The 25,558-nt window shown below is 38.0% G+C and overlaps 1 protein-coding gene across 1 annotated transcript in view; it reads left to right on the top strand.

Annotated features, from left to right (window-relative positions):
* The first annotated feature begins 1,582 nt into the window (after positions 1 to 1,582).
* Positions 1,583 to 25,558, top strand: part of LOC114472237 (axin-1-like) — a 41,176-nt gene continuing 17,200 nt past the window's right edge. The window contains exons 1-6 of the mRNA XM_028461432.1: positions 1,583 to 1,806; positions 3,705 to 4,392; positions 13,766 to 13,959; positions 14,159 to 14,317; positions 20,664 to 20,798; positions 20,877 to 20,973. Coding sequence (XP_028317233.1) covers positions 3,775 to 4,392; positions 13,766 to 13,959; positions 14,159 to 14,317; positions 20,664 to 20,798; positions 20,877 to 20,973 — 1,203 coding nt within the window. The 5' untranslated portion in view covers positions 1,583 to 1,806; positions 3,705 to 3,774. The remainder of the gene's footprint in view (positions 1,807 to 3,704; positions 4,393 to 13,765; positions 13,960 to 14,158; positions 14,318 to 20,663; positions 20,799 to 20,876; positions 20,974 to 25,558) is intronic.

The following is a 25,558-nucleotide window of genomic DNA, read 5'->3' as shown; positions in this document are numbered from 1 at the left end:
AACTCGAGCAGACCCGGTGTGTGTCCTTGCTGGAGATTTTATTTCTGCATTGGCAGAGGCGTGCCTCAGAGCCTCCCGGCCCGTTGGTGAGAGGAGCCTTGGCCTCCATTTTTGCGTTGGAGCAGGCAGGGAGAACAGGTGGATAGCCCAATGCTACCACGTGGCGGCTTGCGTGATGCGGGCCAACGTGCACCAAAGCGTAAACGAACGTCTAGGAACAGCATTGGGCTCGAGACAACAGCTGGTGTGCTGGTGTCTGGAAGCTCGAATACCATGGTGTGGCATCAAGTGTGGAGACCGGCCATCCACTGGAGTGTGAACGTCCGCGAGGAGGACCAACGTGCACCAAACCGGAGTCGTCAAGGGCAGTGTTGGGCTCGAGACGACAGCTGGTGAGCTGGCATCTGGAACCTCGGGACCATGGTGTGTCGAGAGTGGAGCTGGGCAGTCCACTGGAGTGTGACCCCTCACGAGGTGGGCCAACGTGCACCGGACCGTCAGGAATGTTGGGGGCAGCGTTGGAGCTGAGCAGTCGGCTGGTGTGCCAATGCCCGGAGATTCGAGACCATGGTGTGGCGTCAAACGGGGACAGCGCCGACCAAGCGGAGGCATGGTAAGCACTGGCTTTTTTTTGACCTGGTGTGGTCCACAAAGCAAGTGTGTCCAGTCCTATTAGCGTCCGTCGACAGAGTCTAAAGAAGATTCGTCTGTGGACAGTTGAGGTGGTAGAAGATGCAAGATATGCTTGAGAGTGAGAATAGGTGTTTGAATGATGTGCCCATCCGCCACCTCCTCTCATAGGAGGTGGGAGTGTCCCTGGCGGATGGACACGTTTCACCAGCCAATCAGGATTGGCAGATTGAGAAAAATGCTTCTGAGGGCTGCAGATGGTAGTGCATCCCATAAGACATCTCACAAAATATTATGAAATAGAACCTAATGTATATTTTTGCACTGTGGGAGAAAACGGAGTGGTACCAAAAGCTCTTTTTTTGTAAATGTTGCATTGATTCCAATCCCAACACAGCCGCTTTGTTCCAATCGATGGACATTTTTGCCATTCCCTCATAGGTTTTCACTGTTGTGCACAAATGTGAGTGAAAAAAAGCCATGTCACGTAAAGCAAACAAGTCTTTGGTGTAACTGAGATGGCTAAAACAATGCAAACCGAGCATCTACAGAAAGTTTCATCACGACAATGACGTCATTGATCAAATCTGCGAATTAAGACATTACAGCCGATTAAATTAATTGCATAAAATGCAAAATATCGGCCGATCATATACAGCGGATCAGATTGGCGTAAAGCCAAATGTGTATATATATATATTTTTTTTTTATTTTATTTTTATTTATTTATTTATTTTTTTCCCCACACTTTGATAACTATTTTGACGTAAAAGGCAAGTTTACTAATGAAAGTTAAAAACAATGGTCTTACAAACAATGGTCTGTTATTGGTGTGGGTACTTGTGACTTCCAAGAATATGATGATATGTGATAGGTTTGCTGTGTTGTCTGTAGAAGAAACGTGTTCTCTCTGCGTGTGTGTGCGCGCGCGTGTGTGTGTAATGTCTATTGGCCGCAGTTCTAGGGCCGTCCTCCACTTCGGCATGCACGCACGTACCCTCTCGCTCTGTATTATTGCTCTGAGACCAACCACCATGGGGAGTTAAGGGCAAGACGTCGGCTTATTTTTTTTTACATTTCATCCCTGAAAGCTATCCATATGATGCGTTTTGGAGCCCACTGTTCGCGCCAGAATCCCCAATGCAGCAGAATACGGGGACCGGCCTTCCAGAGACGGTAGGTCGCGCACTTTAGTGGATAACATGGGACGGGAACGCTCCAAGCTAACGGCTAGCAGCTAACATGCTAACCCAAACCAGCACTGTGCGAGCAGGCAGGAAAACGTGCCCTGGCTTTCTTGTATGCTTTGATCGCAATTCATCTGCTTCTTTTGGCTTAACCACACACAAAGTTTGCGTAACTTGGACATGAGTTTCCTCTGTGTGGCTGAATCGGTAGTTTGTGCCAATGTTGGAGTGTTTTACGGTACAGGCCCGTCTTGTGTGGTTGTAGAGTTTGTTTCTGCACCCATCCCCCACCGTCTTTGCAGGCCAAGATGAATGAGATTCTCACTTCAAAGAGTTGGCAGTGCTGGTGGCATTGCTGCAAGGCTAGCGAGCTGTCTGAGCCCGTCCACTTTAGTGACTGCTTTGAGAAATGATGTCCAGCTTTCGAGAGGACAGGCGGTAAAGGCAGCATTGAAGCGTCAACAAAACGATAAAAAAGTTTCAAAACTTTGGAAGACTCGGATCAGAACTGGTTTGGACCAGACTGAAACGTCAGTTCACCTTAAGCGACCGACTGTGTATGGAATAAGTAATAACTGTTCCGCTTTAACTTTTAGGATGTCTGAATTTACTTCATTGGACCTTCAGTGTACTACGAAGCCATTCCTGATCTGTCGCTGCGATATAAATCTACCATATACAGCAACATCTGCTTTAACTCTGCTTAGAAGGGGGTTCTTTCTTAATTTTTTTTGAAAAAGAAATAGATTTTTTTTTTAATTATTATTATATTTTGTGATTGAAAGCAGTTTTGACCGATTTTCACAGAGTCATTCTCCACATCATTTAAGCTCCAAGGTGTTTGTTTAAATGGTTAAGGAGATCCCTTTCTGCAAGCTGCTAAATTCTCTCCACACTAAACTTGTTCATCCACGTCTACATGGACCTTGACTTGGGCAAAATTTGAGTATTGGGTTAATAGGGGAAATGACACCCTCCAAACATTCTTCCCACAAAGTTGGGAGCATGGAACTGTCGTCTTAAAAGCTGATAATCAACCCCATACATACTCTGACCCTCTCCACCAACACTTCAGCTGTAAGGCAAGAACTTTTTTCATAGCCACTGCAAACCAAGACATGTCAGTGATAATCTCCTCGACCAAAAACTGGTCCCCACTGCAACTTGTTTAAGCTGCTTTGTTATTGATCACTACATTTTGTTATTAAGATTTTTCTTGGCTTACTGTTTTGTGTCTCAGTTGGTGTTGGTGGTTGTCTATCCCCCCTCCCCTGGTCACTTAATCTTATACACTGACATATAAGAAAAACAACAACAAACAACTATAGAGCATAATGATGGAATGAGTAAATGTTAACACACATTTAAAAAAAATCCTATTTTGTGGAATGAAACAGTATTTAGTGCCTCCTGAATAGATGTATTTCTGTAATTTCTATCATTTAAGTCATCTCCCGCCTGGTGTGGGACCAAGCCTGACCTTTGGATTTTCAGTTCATGTTAAAATTGTTATTATCATTTTTAACTAAATATAAACCTCAAACCCCATATTTTTAATGCTTTCAATTTCCTCTCTCTCTCTCAAGTACCCCCTGTAGTGCCATCGCATACCCCAATTTGAGAAACACTGGTTAAAGGGATGTAACGTTTACAATATTGTGTGTATTTAGTTCCTAATATATATATATATATATTTTTTTTTTAATAATTGCATTATAATATCACATCTTCAGTCTGTTTGTTGCCTTGTCATCTTTCTAAATGTTTGTAACCTTCTTCCCACATTGTAATGTACTGTGAGTTGGTTTAGTGCATTTCATTTAGTTATGCATTGCTTGTATTGTGCATGTATTGTCAAAGTAACTGGTTTCCTTGTTTTCATTCCAGGTTGAATTGTTTGCCAGCAAAGTCATTGGCACAAAGGAAGATCTGACCTCTTCCTTGTGTAATCAGAGACATGAGCGTTGTCAGAGAATTACCTGGAATGGGGTACAGGGGTGGTGGTGGGGTAGTGGCCCCTCTTAATGGCCCTACCCACTTTACTGAGGATGCTCCACGTCCCCCAGTTCCTGGTGAGGAGGGGTCTGATGTGGATCTTCCGATCCAGTCTGTCAATGCTCGTCCCACCACCCATTCCCAAACCCTGGGCTACCCTGCACCATCTTCATCTAAAATGGGGGACCTGTCGGGTTACATGCCCTCCTCCTCGTCTGCAACGCCACGCCGCTCTGACCTGGATTTGGGGTATGAACCAGAGGGCTCAGCTTCACCAACTCCACCGTACCTGAAATGGGCCGAGTCGCTTCACTCTCTTCTTGACGACCAGGAAGGCATCCAGCTGTTCAGAAACTTCCTATGTCAAGAAGGGTGTGCAGACCTCCTGGACTTCTGGTTTGCCTGCTCAGGGTTCAGAAAGACCAACCAAGACAAGAAGGCAAAGCTGGCCAAGGCCATCTACAGGAAGTACATTGTAGATGGAAGTGGGATTGTCTCCCGGCAGATCAAAGCAGCCACCAAGAGCTTCATCAGAGACTGTGTGGGAAAGACACATCCAGACCCTGCAATGTTTGAACAGGTAACCAAAATAATGATTTTCTTTATTAATTTAAATTAGGGGTGTAATGATTTGTTTTAACTATTCGATTCATAGTTGTCGATACGATTCAAGGATGATATTGATAATTTAGAACAATTAAATCAGTATCGCTTCAGTAACTTTTTATCCACATTAAAAAGTACTGTGAAATTAATTATCTTGATACAGGACAGTGCATAGAAGTTTTCCTAGATTCCTGTGCCTGTATTCACAAAGCAACCTAAGGCTAAAAGTAGCTCTTAGTGATGTCGTTCTTACAAATGTCTTCACATTTTTCCTTGGTAAGATAAAAGTAATTCACAAAACATCCTAAACCTAAGTGTTTTTAACAGACAATCACACAAAGTTTACAAAGGGTGGCATACAACACTATTCCACAGATAAAATAATAAAGTAAATAAATGCCTATGATCTTATAAGTCCTTTTTCTTAAAAAAAAAATATTAAATCAAATAAACCTGGAAAATCCATGAATATTTCTTTGAGACTCAATCACCATCTTTTACATGTAGGTTTCAAAAGTATATAATAAAGTGTACATAGTTTTACATATAGAATAGAATGCCTTTATTTTCATTATATAATTGTACAACAAAATTATTTGGCTTAAGTACCCAATTAAGGTAAGATGGGCTATGTATGGTAGGAATTATTTACAGGTAGCAGCATAGTACCTTTTGAATAGATATTGCAGAAATATAAAGAAAATATTTGCACAGTATGAAATGTAAACTATTGCAGAAATATGAAAATATAAATATTTGCACACTATGAAATGTGAAACTATTGCAGAAATATCTATACTATAATTCAAGGTGTGTGTGCGTGTGCCTGTGCCTGAACCTGAAACTTGGTCGACGGGTTCCAAATACCCCGGGTGTGTGTATCTGTTATTTTGGAGTAATTTGGTCATTTCAAAATGTTTATTTTAATTTTATTTCACTTCTGGGCGGCCCCAAAATGAAACCTTTTCAGCTTTTGACCTCAGGGTGTGAGGGGGCGCTAGCGCACCATCTATATCTATTTCACAGCACAGCTCACTTCCGGTGTGTGCCAGAGCTTCTGTGGACTTCTCTTTAGGAAACATACTTTTTCTTTTTTTACTATTCCTTAATTGGTGATGACGTTTCGAAACGTTTATTTTCATGTTAGTTTGACCTAACGCTATTTAGACGGACCTCACCCGGAAGCTGTATAAGGGACCACCATTTACTCTGGTTACAGTCTGTGTCACGACACACGTCCGTAGCGTGGTAGTGCGCTCCCGTGGACTTCTCTTTTGAGGAAACACACTTCTTACTGTTCCTTATTGGTGATAATGTTTCAAAACGTTTATTTTCATGTTAGCTTGATCGTACGCTATTTAGACCGGACAGACCTCACGCGGAAGTTATTGACGGCAATGGCTGCTGTGTTGAAAGCTGCACATTTCTTCGCGGCGTATGTGTGAGACCCAACGGAGGAGATTAGAGTCCAGGTAGAGAGTCTCACACACACACATCGATCAGGTGCGCTTCACTATCGATCACCGTCTACGTGACATGCGTGCAGGTATGTGAGTGTATAACGGACCACCATTTAGTCTGGTTACAGTCTGTCACGACACCCGTCCATAGGGTGGTAGTGACTGCAGTGTTACGCTCTGAGTCAAATCTAAGTGTTTACATGTTGCTACATAGTGAAGGTCACCTGATGATTGCGGCAGCTTCACACACGTCACACCTGCCACTACACCTAACTACTGACAATAGATAAGTTTAGTGAAAGTTAGGCAGGTACACGTGGATGGACTGGTACGCATGAATTTAGAATGGTTTCACCCCCCCTCCCCCCCAAACACACACCAAACAACAAAAATATGAAAATGACTCAAAATACACAAAACTAATGATTTATATAAAAAATACACAAAAGACAACAGAGATGCGAAAAACTACACTAAAAGATACAAAATGACTCCTGAATCACACTACAAATGCAATAAAAAACAATAATTATACAAAAAATGCAAAAATGACGTAAAACAATAAACAATATTTATACAGGAAGTACACAAAACGACAACAGAAATGCACAAAAATATACAAAAGGCTCAAAAAACACACACAGTGACTCCAAAAAACATATATTACAGAAAAATACACCAAACAAAAAAAATATAAAAATGAATTTAAAAAAAAAAAACAACACATTCATCATGCGCATGTCTCATAGAATTAAACCAGGAAAATTGCATACGCTATTTTACTGTGCACCTGCAAATGTACCCCTTTATAATGCTAGAGTATGTTGTTATTATGCTCATAATTGACAACTCTACTTAAGCGCCCACTATATGAATACATACTTCCGACGGGCACTGTACTAGACTTAAAAAAACATACATTACATTGTGAAAATGGCTCAAAATACACAAAACTGAATATTTATACAAAAAAATGACTCCTGAATTACACTTCAATAGCAACAAAAACAATAATTATACAAAAATACACAACTCCAAAAAACATACATTACAAAAAAAAAGTAACAAAAAAACAGCAAACATTTATGCAGAAAAACACAACAAAAAGATACACAAATACACATGACTCCAAAAAACATATGTTACAGAAAAATACACCCAACAAAAAAATATAAAAGTGATGATGAAGTCATGTGCATGTCCCATAGAATTAAACCAGGAAAATTGCACCCACATTTTGCACCCTCAAATATACTCCTTATGCTCCCACATGAATGCATACTTCCGACGGGCACTGTACTAGTAAAATATAAATATTGCACAGTATGAATGAAGTAAACTATAGCAAAAATATAAATATTGCACAGAACAGAATGTAAACTATTGCAGAAGTATAAAAACATAATATTCACAGTACGAAATGGTTTGTGTGCGTGGCAAAGGTGGGACCTGGGGCGGTCAATGCATGACCAGGTTCTGTGTGGCTATGGCTTTGGGGATGAAGCTGTCCTTGAATCTGTTTGTCCGTGCTCTGACAGACCTGTAGCGTCTGCCAGAGGGCAACATGCCAAACAGATGAAAGCCAGGGTGAAAGCTGTACTTAAAGGATCTATATCATGCTATTTTAAACCTCCCAAAGTCAACAACAGTCACATATGGTTAATATTTAACATTTTGAAAAATAAAATGCTAATTTATAAAGAAATATGACTTATTTTCTATCAACTCTGAAGTCGAGACACACGGTTCCTGTGTGGTAAGGTCCTGCAGGAGGAGCCCTGGTAACACGCCCTGCCCATTGAGCGCGCTGCCCAATTATTGGCTGTCAATCATTGTAATATATGTAAAATCTCATATTTCAACCTGAAATAACTTATTTAAAACAAACTTCACAGAAAAATTTGCACTTGAACACAATGTAGGGTGATAATAAGTAATGATCACAGCAGAGTTTAGGTTTGAAAAAAAATTATATGACAAGTATTTTAACTTTACAGTTTGACCCACATCCCATCAATAATCATTGAGTAGGGCCCTTATAAAATCTGCGGAATCACAGACGGAATCACGGAATCGACCAATGAAAATGGTTAAATGCGGAAATGGACAGAATCAACATGAAACACGAATACTTTGGGGCAAAGAACATTTTTTTTATGGGGAAATGTTTCCGGGGACCACTTATTAGGTGCACCGCCCTCCCTCCTCTTGTCCTGGGTGCATTAAACTCATCTTAAACCACCACTAACACCCTCTAAAACAACGCAAATCATTAGTGACTCCGAAATACAGAGCCTCCAGTTCCCGTCTAACTTTACCACAGCGGCGCTCCGTGAGAACGTGATCAGCTTTAATCATATTTCCCCGCTCAGTGCTCGAGCTGTTGTGTCTGGCTAACTAAGAATAACTCAGTCCGTGTTGTTCTTTATTTTTTTTATTCTAGCCTTTTGCCCTTTTGGTTTCAGTGGGAACTTCCAGTTTACAAAATAAAAGTCAGTTGGAGCAACGTTATTAGAATGTTACATTCTAACAACATCTCATCAGAGCTACAGAAGATAGGATAATTTAAATTAGGTTAATTTAAACTAAGTTGATCAAAACTTAATCAATAAACCTGCTCAGATTCAGTAAACCGAGAGGAAATATGGTGACATTAATGCTGTTCTCATACATCTTTATATGACATATAAATAATTAAAAAAGAACAGTCAGAATAATCCATGTCACTACAACTTATAGCTACCTTTTAATTAATTGTATCTTATTTTATTTTTGACATACATTTTTTTTTTTTTATTTATTAGTATTCATTTTGTTTCCTCTCAGGAGCTAAAAATGAATATTTTCTTTAAAAATTACAAATATTTCTAAAAAAAATTAAAAAAAAAACAGAATAAAAAAAAATGAAAGTGGAAAATAGAGAATTTGGGAAAAAATAAAACAGATTTTATAGGGCCCTGTAAATGTCCTTTAGGGAGAGGAGAGGGCAGCCGATAGCAACATATATACCCACTTACAACTAGGGATGTAACGATTAATTGTAAGGCTGTTAAAAATCGATTCATAAGTATCACAGTTCACATCAATACTCTGAAAATTGAATTACAGTACTTTTTTTTAACAGCAGAAATTTACCTTTTCTTGTCCAGAAGTGTTGTCGGTGGGCGGAATCTCCTACTACTTTCTTTCTGGCCGCCTTCTACTTTTAAACATGTTCATAGATAATTTCTTACCCCTTTAGCACCGAAAGAATATCTGTAATATTACTTGAATATCTGTAAAAGTCACGTTTAGCTCTGTCTGCTAGCATAGCATCTCTTCTTCACTGCTAGAATATCTGCATGCCAACCGACCTCTGAGTTTCCAGCGCCCTCTGCTGGTCCAAACTAATATTTGACGTAAATACAGTACACTGACTGTTTTTTGTTTTTTTAAAGTCCAATTGTTAAGGCACAAAATACATTTTCAGTTGCACTTTTAAAAAGAAAAAGATTTATTATGCAGTTTTGCATTGTTTACTATAGAACCAGAATTTAAATTAATAGGCTTCTTCTTCGTTTGTATTATTCCTTTATTTATTTCATTCAAGATTTATTTTTAGTTAAATTGCATTTTGAATAGTTTATCAAGGGATTCTTTTGACAATGAAAAATAAAAGGAAAATATTACAGTATTTTTTTCCCCCCAAAAAATAAAGGAATATTTTTCAGTCATCATTTGTTTACAGTCCCATTTTGTAAAATAAATAGTGAGAGAATCGTATCGTGAACCCAGTATCGTGAATCGAATCATATCGGGAGTTGAGTGAATCGTTACATCCCTATTTACAACACTTAAAATACAATTTAGACTTAGATGGACTTAAGAAATTCCTTTGACAACCTGAGCATCTTTTTTTTTTTTCTGGCTTATTTGCCACTAAAACCTTTTATCTTTTAACTCAGAAAAAGATATAGAATTCTTCCCTTATCACAATAACTATTCTCAGTGACTGAATGACACGCTACCGGCTTGATCATGCGGGGATAATGTTTGTGGTTGACCTCATCAGTGTACTTTTCCCACACAGTGTAGTAACGGAATTACGCCTTTAAAAAAGAGCATCACAAATTTGCGATACCTATATGGAAAAAATGCAACAGGGTAGCAGTGATGACTTGGGTCTGTCCCAACCTCTGTCAAAAGATAGCTCAATTAGTCTATTACAGCCTCACACAATTATTAATATGAAAGTAATCAGTATCAGCAGCCATAGCCTTAATGGTAACTTACAATATTCACCTGCTTGAGAAAAACTTTGCTTGTGTGCTGCAATCTCCGCTCTTGTTTTGGGTTTCAGCATGTAGCAGCGCTTCTCATACTGGTTGCTTGTGCACACAAAGAGAAGGAGCAACGTATTGATTTGCCGGGCAATGTGTTCCCAGGTCTGCCTTTTAATTTGTGCTGTGATCCCAGGACCCAGTTTCTTGCTTTTGATCAGAGTGCCAACAATCACAGGAATTGCTGATAGCATCATCTGCATCTACCATTAATACAAAATACATTAAGTGGACATTAAACATAAACAAATCATTATAATAATCGACATATGAAAGCGACTTAAACAGTTTTAAGCTGTGTAGAAATTGATTTAATATTGCTGAGTTTCATCATCATGACATACAATTAATTTCATGATTACACATTTTTTAATACTGTCAAAGTTATATGATCGGTTGCGTTTAGTGTCCATTATTCTCCAGTCCAGGCTCCTGACACGGCCACCGTGCATAAATCAACCAATGAATGAAGGCGGTCTGAAGAAAAGGAGGGACTGGGCCATGATGTCATTATTTTTGGGCTGTTTAGAAATCACGGAACATGGAGTTTTCCTAACGCTTGTAAATGTAATTAAAATTCGTGAAAATGATAAAGTGCACTTTTAATTTGAAAAGCCTTAGTTTATAAACAATGCAACAGGTTGATTTGATCAGATTATTCATCACATTAGTGCAGCGTGAAAATTGGACACATTCCTCTGTCTGAGACACAGTTAAAATCTCTCTTTTTCCCCACATATTAACGTTTGTTTGTGTGGAAAGCCTGGTTTTATTAACCTTACATTCCTGCATTGAAATGATTAGTCGTCGTCGTCATCATCTGTCATCAGTGTTGAAATGCTAATGATCAATCCTTTGTGGTGCTTGTGTGATACGCCCCCTCCCTGTGACAGTGTCAGTTTTGATAGATTATTTCTGGGAGTCTGTTCTGCAATATTTTGAGTGTGTGTAGATTAAATTGTAACTGAGTTCAAACTTCTATTGCAATATAATGTTTCCCCTTATAGAAGAGCTGCACTTATTCCAGGTTCAGAAGCACGTAGGAGGAAAAGAACTTTCACAAATATGGCCTCTGCTTAAAAAAATTAATTGAAGTTATTGTCTAAAACAGGCACTTACATTTTGTGAAAAAAGTGTTTTTATCGATATTGTCCCTTTATGTATCTGGTAAGAAAAATTAATGTATTTGTTGGTTGTTTTTATTTTACATTGTATTTTTGAAATGGTTTAAATGTAGGCTACTAGATTTGAGCTACTTCTGTAATGTCAACTCTAAAGTATGTACTGGTAAGTTACTAGTTACTTTACTAATGAAGTACATGGAATAAATTATCATAATTCAGGCCAATTATTTCAATTGAATATGTCTGCAATGTCCTAAAGTCGGTCATGAATTGTGGGAGGAGACAAATTCAGCTACGTCATTTATACTCAAGGTTGTTTCCACTGCTTGTGTCCAAAACATACAAAGCTGAATATAAGGGAGTAATCTCGAATAACACACCGGATTAGACTGAATGCAGTAAACTGTTTTTGTACACTGATCTATGATTTAAACATCAACCTTAAACTGTTGTAGAATAAACTGTGACACAAATCTTGGTTGAAAAGTTTTGAGAATTTTTTTTCATTATATGAAAACCAAGCGTAAAGATCTCTTAAAGTTCACTGAAACAGTTAAATAAAGTTTGACTTATCTGACTATTTTATTTCTTTTATTTTATGTATTAAAATAGTCAGGTCCATTCATCGATAGTGCGCCTTATAATCCGGTGCGCCTTATAGTCCGAAAAATACGGTACATGGGGCCCAAAATCAAAGTGGTCGCATGTTTGCAGTAGACAGTTCGTTAATGGTAGGTTGTGTATTTTGGGGATCTAATTTCTTCCTGACTGATTTTATGACATTGATTATGAATTAGCCTACATTTAAATTGTAATTTATTCAGTAATGACTGAAATGTTTATGGCTATTATGTCTAACTTGAAGACAAGCAACGTGAAATTAACAGTAAATATGCAATGCGTTGACTTGTATATGAACTGTAGGTATATTAAATAAACAAATGTGCTTCATATACCCATTTATGTTTTAATTTAGGCTGTATTATTATATTATTAGCGGCGCTAGCCTAGCATAGCCACAACGCGTAACGAGCCAATTATCACAATGACACAGGCCTTTATAGACACAGAAACACATACATAAGCCTACCTTGAAGGGGACATATCATGCTAAATCCACTTTTTTAGCCCTTAAATTCATTTTGTTGTATATTTAGATTGTTTAGAAGTACAGAAAAAATCAAATTAGTCTCTTCAGGTGCTCCGTAGATATCTTTATATTCTGTTTTGGTCATATTTTTCAATCTGTTTTGATTTTTCTATTCTCTATTACGTTTTTTGAACTATTACGTCACAGTATTTGAAGCGGAACTGCCAAATTAGTACATCAACTCCAGGCCCAACACTTCGAGCAATCCGCCATTTTTATTTCTCGCTGTGATTTTGTAGTCCACGCTCAAGGATGCCGAAGTTACGAGAGGAGAAATCAAAATGTTCGGTTGTTGGATGTCGTAACCCACACGCTTCATTACACCGTCTCCCAGCATCAGAACCTTTTCGAAGTGCCTGGTTGAGTTTTATTTTTCACGGAAATGTACCCACATCTGTGGGTAAGGTCATTATTGTGTGCGCGAAGCACACAATAATGTGCTTCGCGCACATTATTGTGCGCGATAGCGCGAAGCAGATGACTGCTTCTGCAACCTCCGCCAGTATAAAGAAGGATTTGCCGAAAGACTTCGTCTGATTGAGGGTTCAATTCCTTCTATCTTTGGAGATGACGAACAGAGCACTTTGGTAAGCTGTAAATAACAATAATGATTTATATGTAAAAAAAAAAAAAAGGACTTAAAGGCATGATATGTCTCCTTTAAAGAAAATATATGCATCCAAGCTTTTGTAAGTCCTCATCTCCTCCATTGTGTAGATGCCAGGGCATTAATGAGCTACTCGTAAATAGCAGGCCATTGGAGATCTGGCCATGTTGTCAGGTCGTTTTTTTTCCATGAACCTTGAGGTGTTTCATATGGACATGATTCCAAACCAACCAGATGTAACTTCCTGTAACTGTTGCAGCCTTGCGTATCGGCCGATACCGATATTGATCTGATATCAGCATGAGTCATACATACTTTTATTACTTTTTTTTCTTTAATAAGAAAATTAAAATTACTTATTTTGTCGTGTGGAATGTTAGAAAAGGCTCGATCAAGTGATGTTACTCAAACAGAGAACAATAGTAACAGTAGGTATGAGAAAAACTGACCCATTTATTATTAACTAAGTGGTTACATACATTTTAACCTTCAACATAATACCTACAGTTTTCTACAATTGAATAAAAATTGGAAATTTGAATCCGATATCTGATATTCGTTTTCAGGCTGTTATAGGACCAATATTGATATTGGATCAGGACACCCCTAAATTCAAATATTCTATAATTTAGTTTGACATCAAGTCAACGTGTGACTACTATGTGTGTGTGTATGTGTGTATTCCAGGCTCAGACGGAGATTCAGGCTATGATGGAGGAGAACACCTACCCTTTGTTCCTCAAGTCCGATCTCTACTTGGAGTACACTCGAACAGGAGGAGAGAGCCCCAAACCTAATCCCAGTGATCAGAGCCCTTCCTCTGGACAGACAAAGACTGTGCCGGGCTACTTGCCCACACTCACTGAGGATGAGGAGTGGAGGTGAGAAGATCTTATGGCTTTGTGTTGCTACTTTACTCTTGATTTAACAGGGCCTGTGATCTGGAAAGATTGAACTGCATTGGACAGGTCTATCCCAGATGAGCCTTTCTCTGTGCAGCAGCACTGAAGCATGCACACGGCAGTAACAAGATGTTTCTGATTATTGGACCAAACCTTCAAATGCTAATTTTGATCCTAGGTGTGGTGGTGGAGGAGGAGGTGAGAGGGAAGTGGAGGAAGAGAAAGATGAAGATTGTGGTGATACACCAGCTGGTCGGTTAACTCAGAGCCTGCTAATGCACACTGCACCGCAGAGAGCCTCAGCCAACAGGAGGAAGCCGGACAGCAGGGAATGCAGGTTTGTGCTTGTGTTCATTAATTACATGCAGCTCATGCATCATATGCTGTGGTCTAAAGTGAGAAACTTCACAAAGAAATTAAATCATTTTTGCCTCAGATCATGATAGGTCAACATATTGGTCATAGACCGTGTTAGGTAAGTTATTTTGAAAAAGTAATTAGTTAAAAAATACTAGTTAATTAAAAGTAACAAGTTACATTACTTAATTTGTGTCAATAAAGTATTTAAGTTACATTACTTTTGGATTACTTCCTTGTGTCACAAATAAACAATCAAATGTGTATTTTTTGTGATGTTTTATTAAATCAATTTAAATAAAGGTCAACTACAAAGAAGTTGTTCAAAACTTCTGAAATGACAGAATATTAACATGAAAGTAAATTATTTGATCAGCCAGGACAAATAAATTAAGCCAATTTAGTCTTCAAGACTACTTGCTGCTTAAAATACCACTCTTTGTAAATAACACCTGAATTTCTTTTGAACATATAAACAAAAAGTGTGAAAGTAACAGAATAACTGTTACAACCTAAGTTTTTCAAAGTAATGGTTGTACCTGGTTGTACTCTGGTCTAGATGGCCTGCATGTAAAAGAGTACAACAGCATAAGAACAAGTGTTTTATTTTATCTATTGTTTTAAATGGTAGTGTTGTGTTCAAGACCGCACTATCCGAGAACAAGACTTGCCCGAGACCAGAATGCACCGAGACCAAGACAAGACCAAGACTTTCGGGAGCCGAGACAGAGTCAAGACCAAGACCGAGACAAGCCGAGACCAAGACCATAAACATTTTTTTTTTTCAATTTAAAAAAATCTATAAATAAATAAAATTATGACAAGGTTCAACAGTTAAAAAACATTCTCTCTTTAATTTTAGTTTATTTTAAATACATTTGACGGAAAAAAAAGTTGCCTGGAAAAAAATTAACTAAAATATTAAAACTACTACTGCTACTGATAAATTCACAATTATTCTACATATTTGAAAACAAGATTTTTATGTCAGCTGAATGTACAGCAAGTGTTTAAAAGTATTTCTGCCAAGAAATAATGATTCTCGATTCTGATTCTTTCAGTTGTGCAGGTCAACAGGTCACAGATTTCACAAGATAATTTTTTAGTTTGAAAAAGCCTTTACACAGGTTATTTTTATTAACTCACTTAGTTGATATAGTTTAATTTGGTTACTGTAATATAACTAGGATATTCAATTAACAAAGGTTTCCAACTGTAACTGTAAAAGTGAAACTTTCTGAAATAAAACTACAAACAAGTTGTCAGCAGTGTAAAAAAGAGAATTATTATTATTCTGGATACAGTGGAAACAAACTATAAAAATAATTATGTTGTGAACCTGTTTATATTGTGGGGAACATATTATATACATAAATGTAATTGGAGTCTAAAGCCACAAAAAAACCACTTTAAAAAGATAATAGACTAATATAAGACCTCTTTACAGTTATTTGACTCATTCTATGCTCGTGCAACTCTGCGGCGATGACGCGCTGGTGACGACATAATCCAAGATGGCGGCGGCCCGGACTACAGCCGACATTATGTAATAAAGCCTTAAAAGACATGGATATAATGAAAAGAGTGGATGGACAGATGCATAAACATGCAGACTTTCACACGGACACACACGGACTTACTAAACACACACGGACCTCAGTAAACACGGTAAGCGGAACAGGCTTCACCGCTCGGCTGGCACTAGGACCCAGAAGCAGAGTAAGTGCGTCCCCTATCCAGCCTTCACAGGCTGTAATATCATCAGTTTATCATTTTACCAGTTGTTAGAGCTACTGTCTTTACCAGGGAGATAATATTTATTACTGGTGATTGTTTTCTGGAGTTTTACTGGGATTTTTACCGGTGATTAGTTCATATCTCCTTTGCGCTCCGCGGTCCAACCTGACACCGTAGCCACACATGTATGAGTGTGTCACACACATCACTCAGTCACATTAGGGAAGGTTGCGGTCATTGTACGGGGTGGATTAAATAATGAATAAAGGATTATTTTATCCCGTTCTTCTCCGTGTTGTTATCACATTATAAAAAAGTTTAAAAATAGCAGGAATTAGTGCTTGTCTCGAACGGTCTTGACGGAAAATCCCGAGTCCGGGCAGCCCGAGTCCGAGACAAGACCGAGTCAAAATGCTTCAGAGTCCGAGGCAAGAGCAAGACCTTTAAAATTTGGTCTCGAGACCAAGACCGGTCTTGACCACCACAACACTATCAAATGGTACTATAACTTACTAGTTTAATACAATTCCTCAAATTACTAAAGTAACTCGATTATGTATGAAAATATTCAATTTCAAGCTAGGCAATAAAACAAACAAAAAGGTTCTAAAAAAAAGCATTTAAAAATTATAGAGGTTTTTTTCTGTCCCGAGGAATCGTTTAATATACATTTTACAGCTCAAAACTTGGTGAGTCGCATGGGTAATTTTTGTGTGACGCACACGCTGACGTCACACAGGCAAAGGAAGAAGGAGGGGGAAGCGAAGCAGAGAGAGTTTGTTTTTAGCATCGGGAAGCTTGGAAAGACGTGACAACGACCAAAGTGAGAATAACTGCACTAAGAAAAGGCTGAAAATGTTCAGTGTGGGAACATATTAAATTGGACATCCAGGTGAACACGTTTTACAGAAAAACAACCCTTGTATTCCACAACAGCAAATAACACTGTCAAATAGGGATGGGTGATATAGACTAAAAAAAATATCCTGATAATTTCTGGTATTTATCACAGTAACAATAAAAATTATGATAAATAAAAACAATAAATAAATAAATCAAACAATTCCCAACTTAAAGTGTAAGCAGGTTTCTTACAAACACAAATTAATTTGAATTAGGGATGTAACGATTAATCGTAAGACAGTTAAAAATCGATTCATAGGTATCACGGTTGATGGCGATTTTCTGAAAATTGAATCGCAGTACTTTTTTAACCAGCAGAGGGCGCTATCCACAAGTGTAGGCGGCGGGCGGAATCTGCTAATACTTTCTTTCTGGCCGCCTTCTACTCTTAAATATGTTAATAAATGATTCATTACCCCTTTAGCACTGGAAGAATATCTGTAATATTACTTGAATATCTGTAAAAGTCACGTTTTTCTGTTAGCTCTGTCTGCGAGCATAGCTTCTTTTCTTCACTGCAAGATATCTGCATGCCAACCGACCACTGTGTTACCAGCGCCCTCTGCTGGTCCAAACAAATATGATGTAAATCAGTGCAATCACGTTTTTTTTTTTTTTTTTAAGTCCAATTGTTAAGGCACAAAATATATTTTCAGTTGCGCTTTTAAAAGAAAAAGAACTATTGTGCAGTTTTGCATTGTTTAGTATAGAACCAGAATTTAAATTAATAGGCTTCATTTTCATTTGTATTATTCCTTTATTTATTTAATTCAAGATTTATTGTTTTGAGTAGTTTATCAAGGAATTCTTTTGACAATGAAAAATAAAAGGAAAATAGTACCGTATTTTCTCGTTTTTTTCCCAAAAAAAAATTTGTCTACAGTCCCATTTTGTAAAATAAATCATGAGAGAATCGTAACGTGAACCCAGTATCGTGAATCGAATCGTATCGGGAGTTGAATGAATCCCTAATTTGAATACATCAAAACTAGACACATTAAAAAAAGCTACAATAGCTGCTGACTCTAAGGGCTATTCTTCATGGGCTGATATTTTATGGAATATGTTTGTGCATGTGTGTCACTCTATTAGTGTTACTGTATGCAATTCATTTATTTACTCATTTATAATTAAATTATTTTCTAAAAAAAAAAAAAAGCTGAAGCTTGTTTATGTTACATCTCATAATGATTAGCATTAAGTGATGTTTGATAAATATCTCTCTGATTTCCTATATTTAAACCAGATCAAGCTTGATGATTTATTCGTTAATTACTGAGAGCAGCACTAACAAGATATTTAGGTGTAATAATCACAATAGTTACATTATTGTCTAATGGGACCAGCTTTGTCTGTGAACACATGTAATAGTGTTTCACAAGTCAGGACGGGTGAATAGTGACGTTAGTTTTATGTTAACATTTATTTCACACAATGTGTGACATGTTAGCTTTTATCCTTCCAAGTGCTAAATCGTATCAAAGTAAGTCAGTGGTTCTGTGTGGTTTAGTGACAGTAAGACATCATTTTTACTAGTCTCTTCCTTTAATGAAGTCCTTAGCATCAGCTCTTAGCCCAGTCTGATGTTTCAGTGGGATAGCTTAGTTTAGTTAGCTTTAGTCCAGTTTCCAGTTCATAATTGTTGCTGCAGGTTCATCTCTGTTAACATGTTTGTGGGAATTTTGAGTAAATCTGATGGAGGAACTTAGACCGGTTCACTTTGTTGGTGTGTATCTCGTATTAACCAAGTAGCGGTACATGATGTGTCGCTGCACCACAGCTTTAGGTAAGCTGTGACGAGCAGAGCCGTGTGTGTGCGCGTGAACGGCGAGAGCTGCGGCGTTTCTATCGTTGGATGACATATAACATAAGATAAGATATCCCTTTATTCATCCCACAAAGGGGAAATTTGCAGAGTTTCAGCAGAATATAAACAGAAGATATATATACATGGGTCCGTTCACAGTACAGATAGGAAACTGCACAATAAAACAGAATATATACATATACAAAAACTATTAAAAAAACAATGTATACATATTCACATTAGAATTCCTGACTGTTGTCAGTGGATTGGCTGCCAATGTTCAGGTTATACACTCTGACAGCTGCAGGAAGGAAGGAGTGGTGGAATTAAGGCTGGGCGACAAATCGAGTTTTTAATAAATATTGATATATTAATTTATGAGATATACAGTATATAGGACTATATCGTAATATTGATAAAATTCACATAGCATTAAAAGTTTATTCCGTAGAGCTGCCAGTATGCCTTTTTTCTCCTCTGTTTATCTTAACCCCGCCCCGTCTCTCTCCCGCTCTGTCCCTCTGAGTGAAACTCAACACACACGCAGACGAAACACCCCCTCCTCCACTCAATCACCTCTGAAGTGACAACATTGAGACAGAGTCCGCCAACGAAGAGTTGGTTAGTAAAAAAAAAAAAAAAAGAATAATGGTTAAATAATCTGGCAATGGTTTGGCTTCAGAGTGTCACTGTGTGTGCCGTAGAGATCCGAAGGTCTACGCGGGTCGATAACATTGTAAACAGGACTCAAAACAACTCGTTACCATCACATTGCACGTTTATTGTATGCAGGGAAAGCTCAAACACTGCTTATGTCGCTTCAGAATGGACGGTGACAGTAAAGTAACATTAAACTCCGTCCATGCGCTCCGTACGGATCAGGAAGAAGGCAGGTCTGACTCAACTCTGACCTTACGTTACCATGGCCCTTAAAGGGACAGTTCTCAGAAGGCCATCATTACAGCACGTGTCTTAGTAGTGGCAACTGTTTATATATTCTGTATCTGATAAATTCACAATTGTCAGTAATAATACAAAAATTGATAGTTAATTATAATAATAATAATAATAATAATAATAATAATAATAATAAAAATATTGTACAATGATTTGGTCAGCTGAAGTTGTTTTTTAAAATGTGCACAAATGCAGATAATTTCTTTAATACATTTTGATATTGTTCTCTACACCTCTGTTAATAAAGGTCCCTGTGTGACGTTTGGCGTGGGGCTTTAACTGACTTATCTAATTTTAAGGGTTTGCCTCTGAAAAAAGAACAGGCATGCTATTAGGGCTGCACGATTTTGACAAAAAAACCTAATTGCGATTTTTCTGACAGATAGTGAAAAAATATTTTATACATTTAAATGCATATGCATTTTATTTTAATTCTGTTTTCCACATAATTTTTTTTACAATTCAGGTTTTTTTTAGAATTTTTTTTTTTTTTTCTGAAAATATTAGTTTTTAATTCCTGTGAGGAAACAAAATATTAATAAATAAAAAAAAAAAACATAATTAAACAAAAATCTATGTCGAAAAATAAAGTAAGATACAATTAAAAGGAAGATATAAGTTTTACTGTGAGGAAACAAAGTAAATACCAATAAAAAAGAATGCTATAAATAAACAAAAATGTATCTCAAGAATAAAAATGTAATTTAAAATAATGAGTAAGACATAATTTAAAGGTATATATAAGTTGTACTGACATGGATTATTTTGACTGTTCTTTTTTAATTATTTATGTCATATAAATGAGAGCAGCATTAATGTCACCCAATTTCCCCTCAATGATGATCAGTAAACTCCAAGGCATTTAAAATGAGTGTAAAGTAATAAATCTAATGTCCATTTGGTTTTAATCAATCTTCCCCAGACCTTGTAAGGAGCCGATTAACCCATACTATGCCAACATGGGCTATGCTCGGGCTCCAGCAACAAGTGCCAATGACAGTGAACAGCAGAGTATGTCGAGTGATGCAGACACACTGTCACTGACCGACAGCAGCGTGTAAGTGTACAGTAAAGCCTGTTCTTCCGTTGTTTAGTTGTTGCATCTCTTTGACTGTGTGTGTATGTGTGTGTGTAGAGATGGTATTCCTCCTTACAGATACCGGAAGCAACATCGTAAAGAGATGCATGAAAGTGCCAAAGCCAATGGACGTGTGCCCCTACCTCATATACCTGTGAGTGCACCAACCTACTCAACAGTGCATGTAACCCCTTTTCAGTACTTTGTTCATTTTGTTCAAAAAATAAGTTTCTACATGTAAAATTTATGTTAATATACTTTAATAATGCAACATAATTTTGCAATATTGTAGTAAAGGTACATCTAAAAAAAATTAGGATATTATGAAAAAGTTTCATATTTGTGGTCACTCATTTCAGAAAGTCAAACCCAGATATGATATAGGCTCATGACACAGAGTGAAATATTTCAAGCCTTTATTTTTTGAAATTTTGATGACTTTTCATGATATTCAATTTTTTTTTTTAGATGTACCTGTATTTACCTCTTTTATCCAACCTTCCAATGAGATAACGTTTCTGTTAAGATGCATTCAGACTAAATTTTGTACATTGATGTCCCTTGCAGTGTCGGTTGGTTGGCATTTTTAGGAGAAGATAAAATGCTTCATACGATTTAAACTTTTTAATATATGCAAACACTGATTTTAAATTTTTCAGCTATGACTGGGTCCTCACGGTCATGAAATTCCTGGAAGAGTTCTGGAATTTTAAAAAGCAATTTTCCAGTCTTGAAAAGTCATGGAATAATTTGTTTTGGAAATATAGCCTATTTTATTTGAATGTTTAAAATATATTGACCCAAAGATGTTAAATGTTATCTCAAATTGAAAGTGCTGCGTACCGGCAGCATCATTGAGCGGGAATCACGAGAGCTCACAAATTCACTCTCCAGGTAAGTTTGTTTGCCCGCTTCTGAGACGAGAATGAGAGCGTCAATGGTCGGAATGGTATATCAAGCTTTTAGAAATGTATTATAGTGATTCTGGATTTTTCAAAAATGTGAAAGTCCTTGTCTCTTGTTGGCAAAATGTATCATATCAATTACCACACTTGAGTTTCATCTGGATTGGATCCGGATTGCCTTTTAATCTTGATTTAAAAAAAAATAAAAATGAAATGGGGATGCCCAAACATTTACACCTACTGTATCGTTATTAATTAGGATCCAAATTTCTTCCAAGCCTTTAAAGTGTGAATGATCATGGTACCATGATTAGGAGCAGCAAAACATGATAGTCTGAGCTGAGGGCTGGGAACAATGAACAATCTGTGCATTAAAAAATAAAAATTCCGATGGGTTTGTGTTTTTTGATGTTTTTCAAATGTGACTCAAGTGGGAACGCAGCAGTCAAAGAGCACATTGCCTGAGGCTTTTTGCTGCAAAAATAACCAAAAATTTGTGGTCAACAAAGCAATTCACTCCGAAGGGCAATCTAGACTCTTTAATCAATGGTACAATATACTGGGAGAACATGCAAATTCCGCATAGAAAGAACCCAAGTGTCCACCACAGGGCTTGAATCCAGGACCTTCTCGCTGAGGCAGTTATGCTAACCACCGCTCCATGTGCGCCCAATGTCTGCAACTGGAATTAAAAAAATAGAAAGGTATTCAAAGGTTGAATCTGTCATTCCTGCCACAGCCGGAGGAGGGTGGACCCAGGACCTTCTTTCTGTGAGGCGGATGTGCTAACCACTAAGCCACCATGTGCCCTCTTTGTCATTTTTTTTGTAAAGCATTTATACTTTAGTCTTTGCTGTTGAGACTGCTTTCAGGGCTTGAATCTCCTCCATCATAGTATTGTTTTCCTTTTCCAGCATGGCAGCACGATCTGTCAAGTATTTGAATAAGTCTTTCTGCTTTTTTCGATACACATGGGCAGCCTCCTTGTTTTTCTGTAAGCGACGTTTCTTTTTCTCCGATTCATCCTCCGTCAAGCTGTGGTGGCACTTCTCTTTTCGTTTCCGTTTACGGAGATGCTGCATTGTGTCAGCCTGCCCAGCTTCAGGTGGAGTGGCCACTGGTTTGGAGGTCACAGGCGGAGCGGCCACTGGTTGGGCGGTCACAGGCGGAGCGGCCACAGGTGGGGCGGTCACAGGCAGAGCAGCTACAGGTGGGGCGGCTACTGGCTGGGCGGCCACTGGTTGGGTGGCCACAGAGCCTGGATACACAATTCTTGGGGTTCCATTATCTAGTGAAGCTTGAGCTTCTGGTGCCAGGATTACAGGTCGGTCAGGTTCATGATCCTGCATTCTGGCTTCTGTTCTACAACAATGAAAGTCAAAAGAAGTGGCTGCAATGTTCTTTAGGTCCTTTCATGTGCTCTCAGCCAATCAGATTCAAGTACAGTTTCTGTGCTCATCAGCCAATCAGGAGCCAGCTAACAACTGCAGCAATTTCACTTACTTTTTTTAAAGGAATGCCATTATTTATTTTTTATTTTTTTAGTTAGCAGGGTCCCCACGGTCATGAAATTCCTGTAAGAGTTATGGAATTTGAAAAACTGGTTTTCCAGTTTTGAAAAGTCATGGAATACTTTTACTGTTTTGGAAGTACAGCCTGTTTTACAGTAGTCCGTCGCTATATTGCGGTGCATGAACGCGCATTGTGTTCTGCGTCCTTTATTGGCTAACCACCAGCGACACATCCAACTCGGTGAGTTTCACTGCCTGCTGAAGTGAGGAGCTGTGCTCCTTTTTCTCCTCTCACAAACATAATCCACCAGTGAAAATAGCCGGAGCATTAGCGGCTAATGCTATCCTAGCTCAGTGCTACAGAGAGAACTTTTACCTGCTACTACCACCTCCTCGCTGATTCTCCTCAACGCCAAATCCTTTCTAGTCCAGTCCCGGTTATAAAGGCCGTGTCATACAGCTCCAGGTGGTCACACACAGCTTTTACTCCATGGTTGAATGGGTGAACAGACCGGTGTCCGTGTTGGCTTGATGTCATCGTCAACAAAGACTCTGAATGCGTTCGGCATCAATATCTGATCGCTAGCAGTGTGACTGAAGTGCTGTAGGTTTGAAAACAGGTTTATGTTTTAAAATCTACGAAGGTTTGAAGCTAGTGTGTTTAAACAAGATCTAAATGTTAATCCCTGTTTGAGAAAAGTGTATAAAATGTGTGGTGAGGGGTTTTATAGCCTTAAAACGTATAATAATTGTAAAAAATAAAGTTGACTATTTCGCCTATTGCGGGTTATTTTTAGAACGTAACCCCCGCGATAAATGAGGGACTACTGTATTTAAATTTTAAAATATATTGATCTCAAATATGTTAAGCGCTATCTCAAATTGAAAGTGCTTCACTCTCTAGGTAAGTTAGTTCGCATGCTGCTGATACGAGTCTGGGAGCATCAGTATCAAGCTTTTAGAAATGCCTGAAAATGTGCATTCAATGCAACGTGGCTGCAAATAAGTAATGTGCATCCTAAATATGTTATTGCGTGGACTGGTACAATATTACTCAGTTACTTGCTTTTTTTAACCAGAAAATGTGTGATTGAAGGTGTATAAAGTTTTTGAAATGTAACATTTTGACTGATTTTTAAAGACCCACAGAATATTTTGTCCTATAACAATCTGACATCTGAACCAGAATCTGAAAGATTAAAGTCTCTACTTTCATCTGAAACAATAATTTTGTTTCTAGCTTGTTTTTTTCTTCTGTAATCTGCAGTTGAGTAGAGGCAAGTTTCACACAAATCGCCAGTTTGTGACAAAAAGCCGAGAGAAATGGCTTTTTTCTGAAAAAACCTATTAGTGACTTTGAAGCAATTTATTTATTTTTTGCTCTACGGACACCTCAACATTGGTTTCCTACTATAAAACTACAAAAACAACACTGAGACCAGGCTTTTGATGGCAACATTATTATTATTTTGTTCTCTGGGTCAGACTTGAATGGTTTTCTTACTGTAATTTGGCCGTCCTCCAAGTCTCTCCCCCGTCATTCTCCCCACACGCAATTTCCTCCTCCTCCCGGACAGGCCGAGTGTCACCGCTTTCCCCTGTTTTTTTGATCGTTTTATCTCATCGTTGCGACACTCTCAATAGTCCACTTAGGTTCCACACAACCTCTGGTTGAGTGTGAGCTGCTGGGAACTTTAGCATCAACTCTTGTAGCACCATTTTTGGTCTTGTAAACTCCTTTCCTCTTCCCCCTGAGCTCTGCCTATCACGGGTGATCTCTCATCCAAAGATGCACTGCTGCCACCTACATGTCACCAGTTGGTCACTACATCATTGTACAAGTTCGTTATTCACCGGAGAGCTTCGTCACACTGTCTCCTAGCAACCCCAGCCGTGAAAACACAATTCACGTCCATAGATGTGAATGGCACTCAATGAGTTAATATGCCATAGAATATGTGGGATTGCTAGCATTGATGCTAATGGACCTATTGAGACGTAATCTCGAGTGATTTTCGTGTAACTCTCCCATGTCCCGTAAATTAAATTACATACACTCATTTTTTAATTCTAATGTTCTTGAATAGATATTAGCAGTTCAGAAATAAGTCATGGAAAAAGAAACAACAAAACTTCTGTGAATGCAACCATGTCGGAAATAAACTGAATAAATAAATAAAAAAAATAAAAATAAAAATTTTGGTAAAATATGAAATTATTGTGAAAAATGTGTGAGATGCTACTAGTTCTACGCTTTAAATTTTTATTTATTGAATTTTCCTACCATTGTACATATTATATAATCAGTGGTAGTGAGCCACTT

This window comes from Gouania willdenowi, chromosome 1, assembly GCF_900634775.1.
Source record: "Gouania willdenowi chromosome 1, fGouWil2.1, whole genome shotgun sequence".
In the NCBI taxonomy this organism is placed as follows: domain Eukaryota; kingdom Metazoa; phylum Chordata; class Actinopteri; order Blenniiformes; family Gobiesocidae; genus Gouania; species Gouania willdenowi.
The sequence above is the reverse complement of the archived record's forward strand: the minus strand, read 5'-3'. Positions and strand labels throughout refer to the sequence as shown.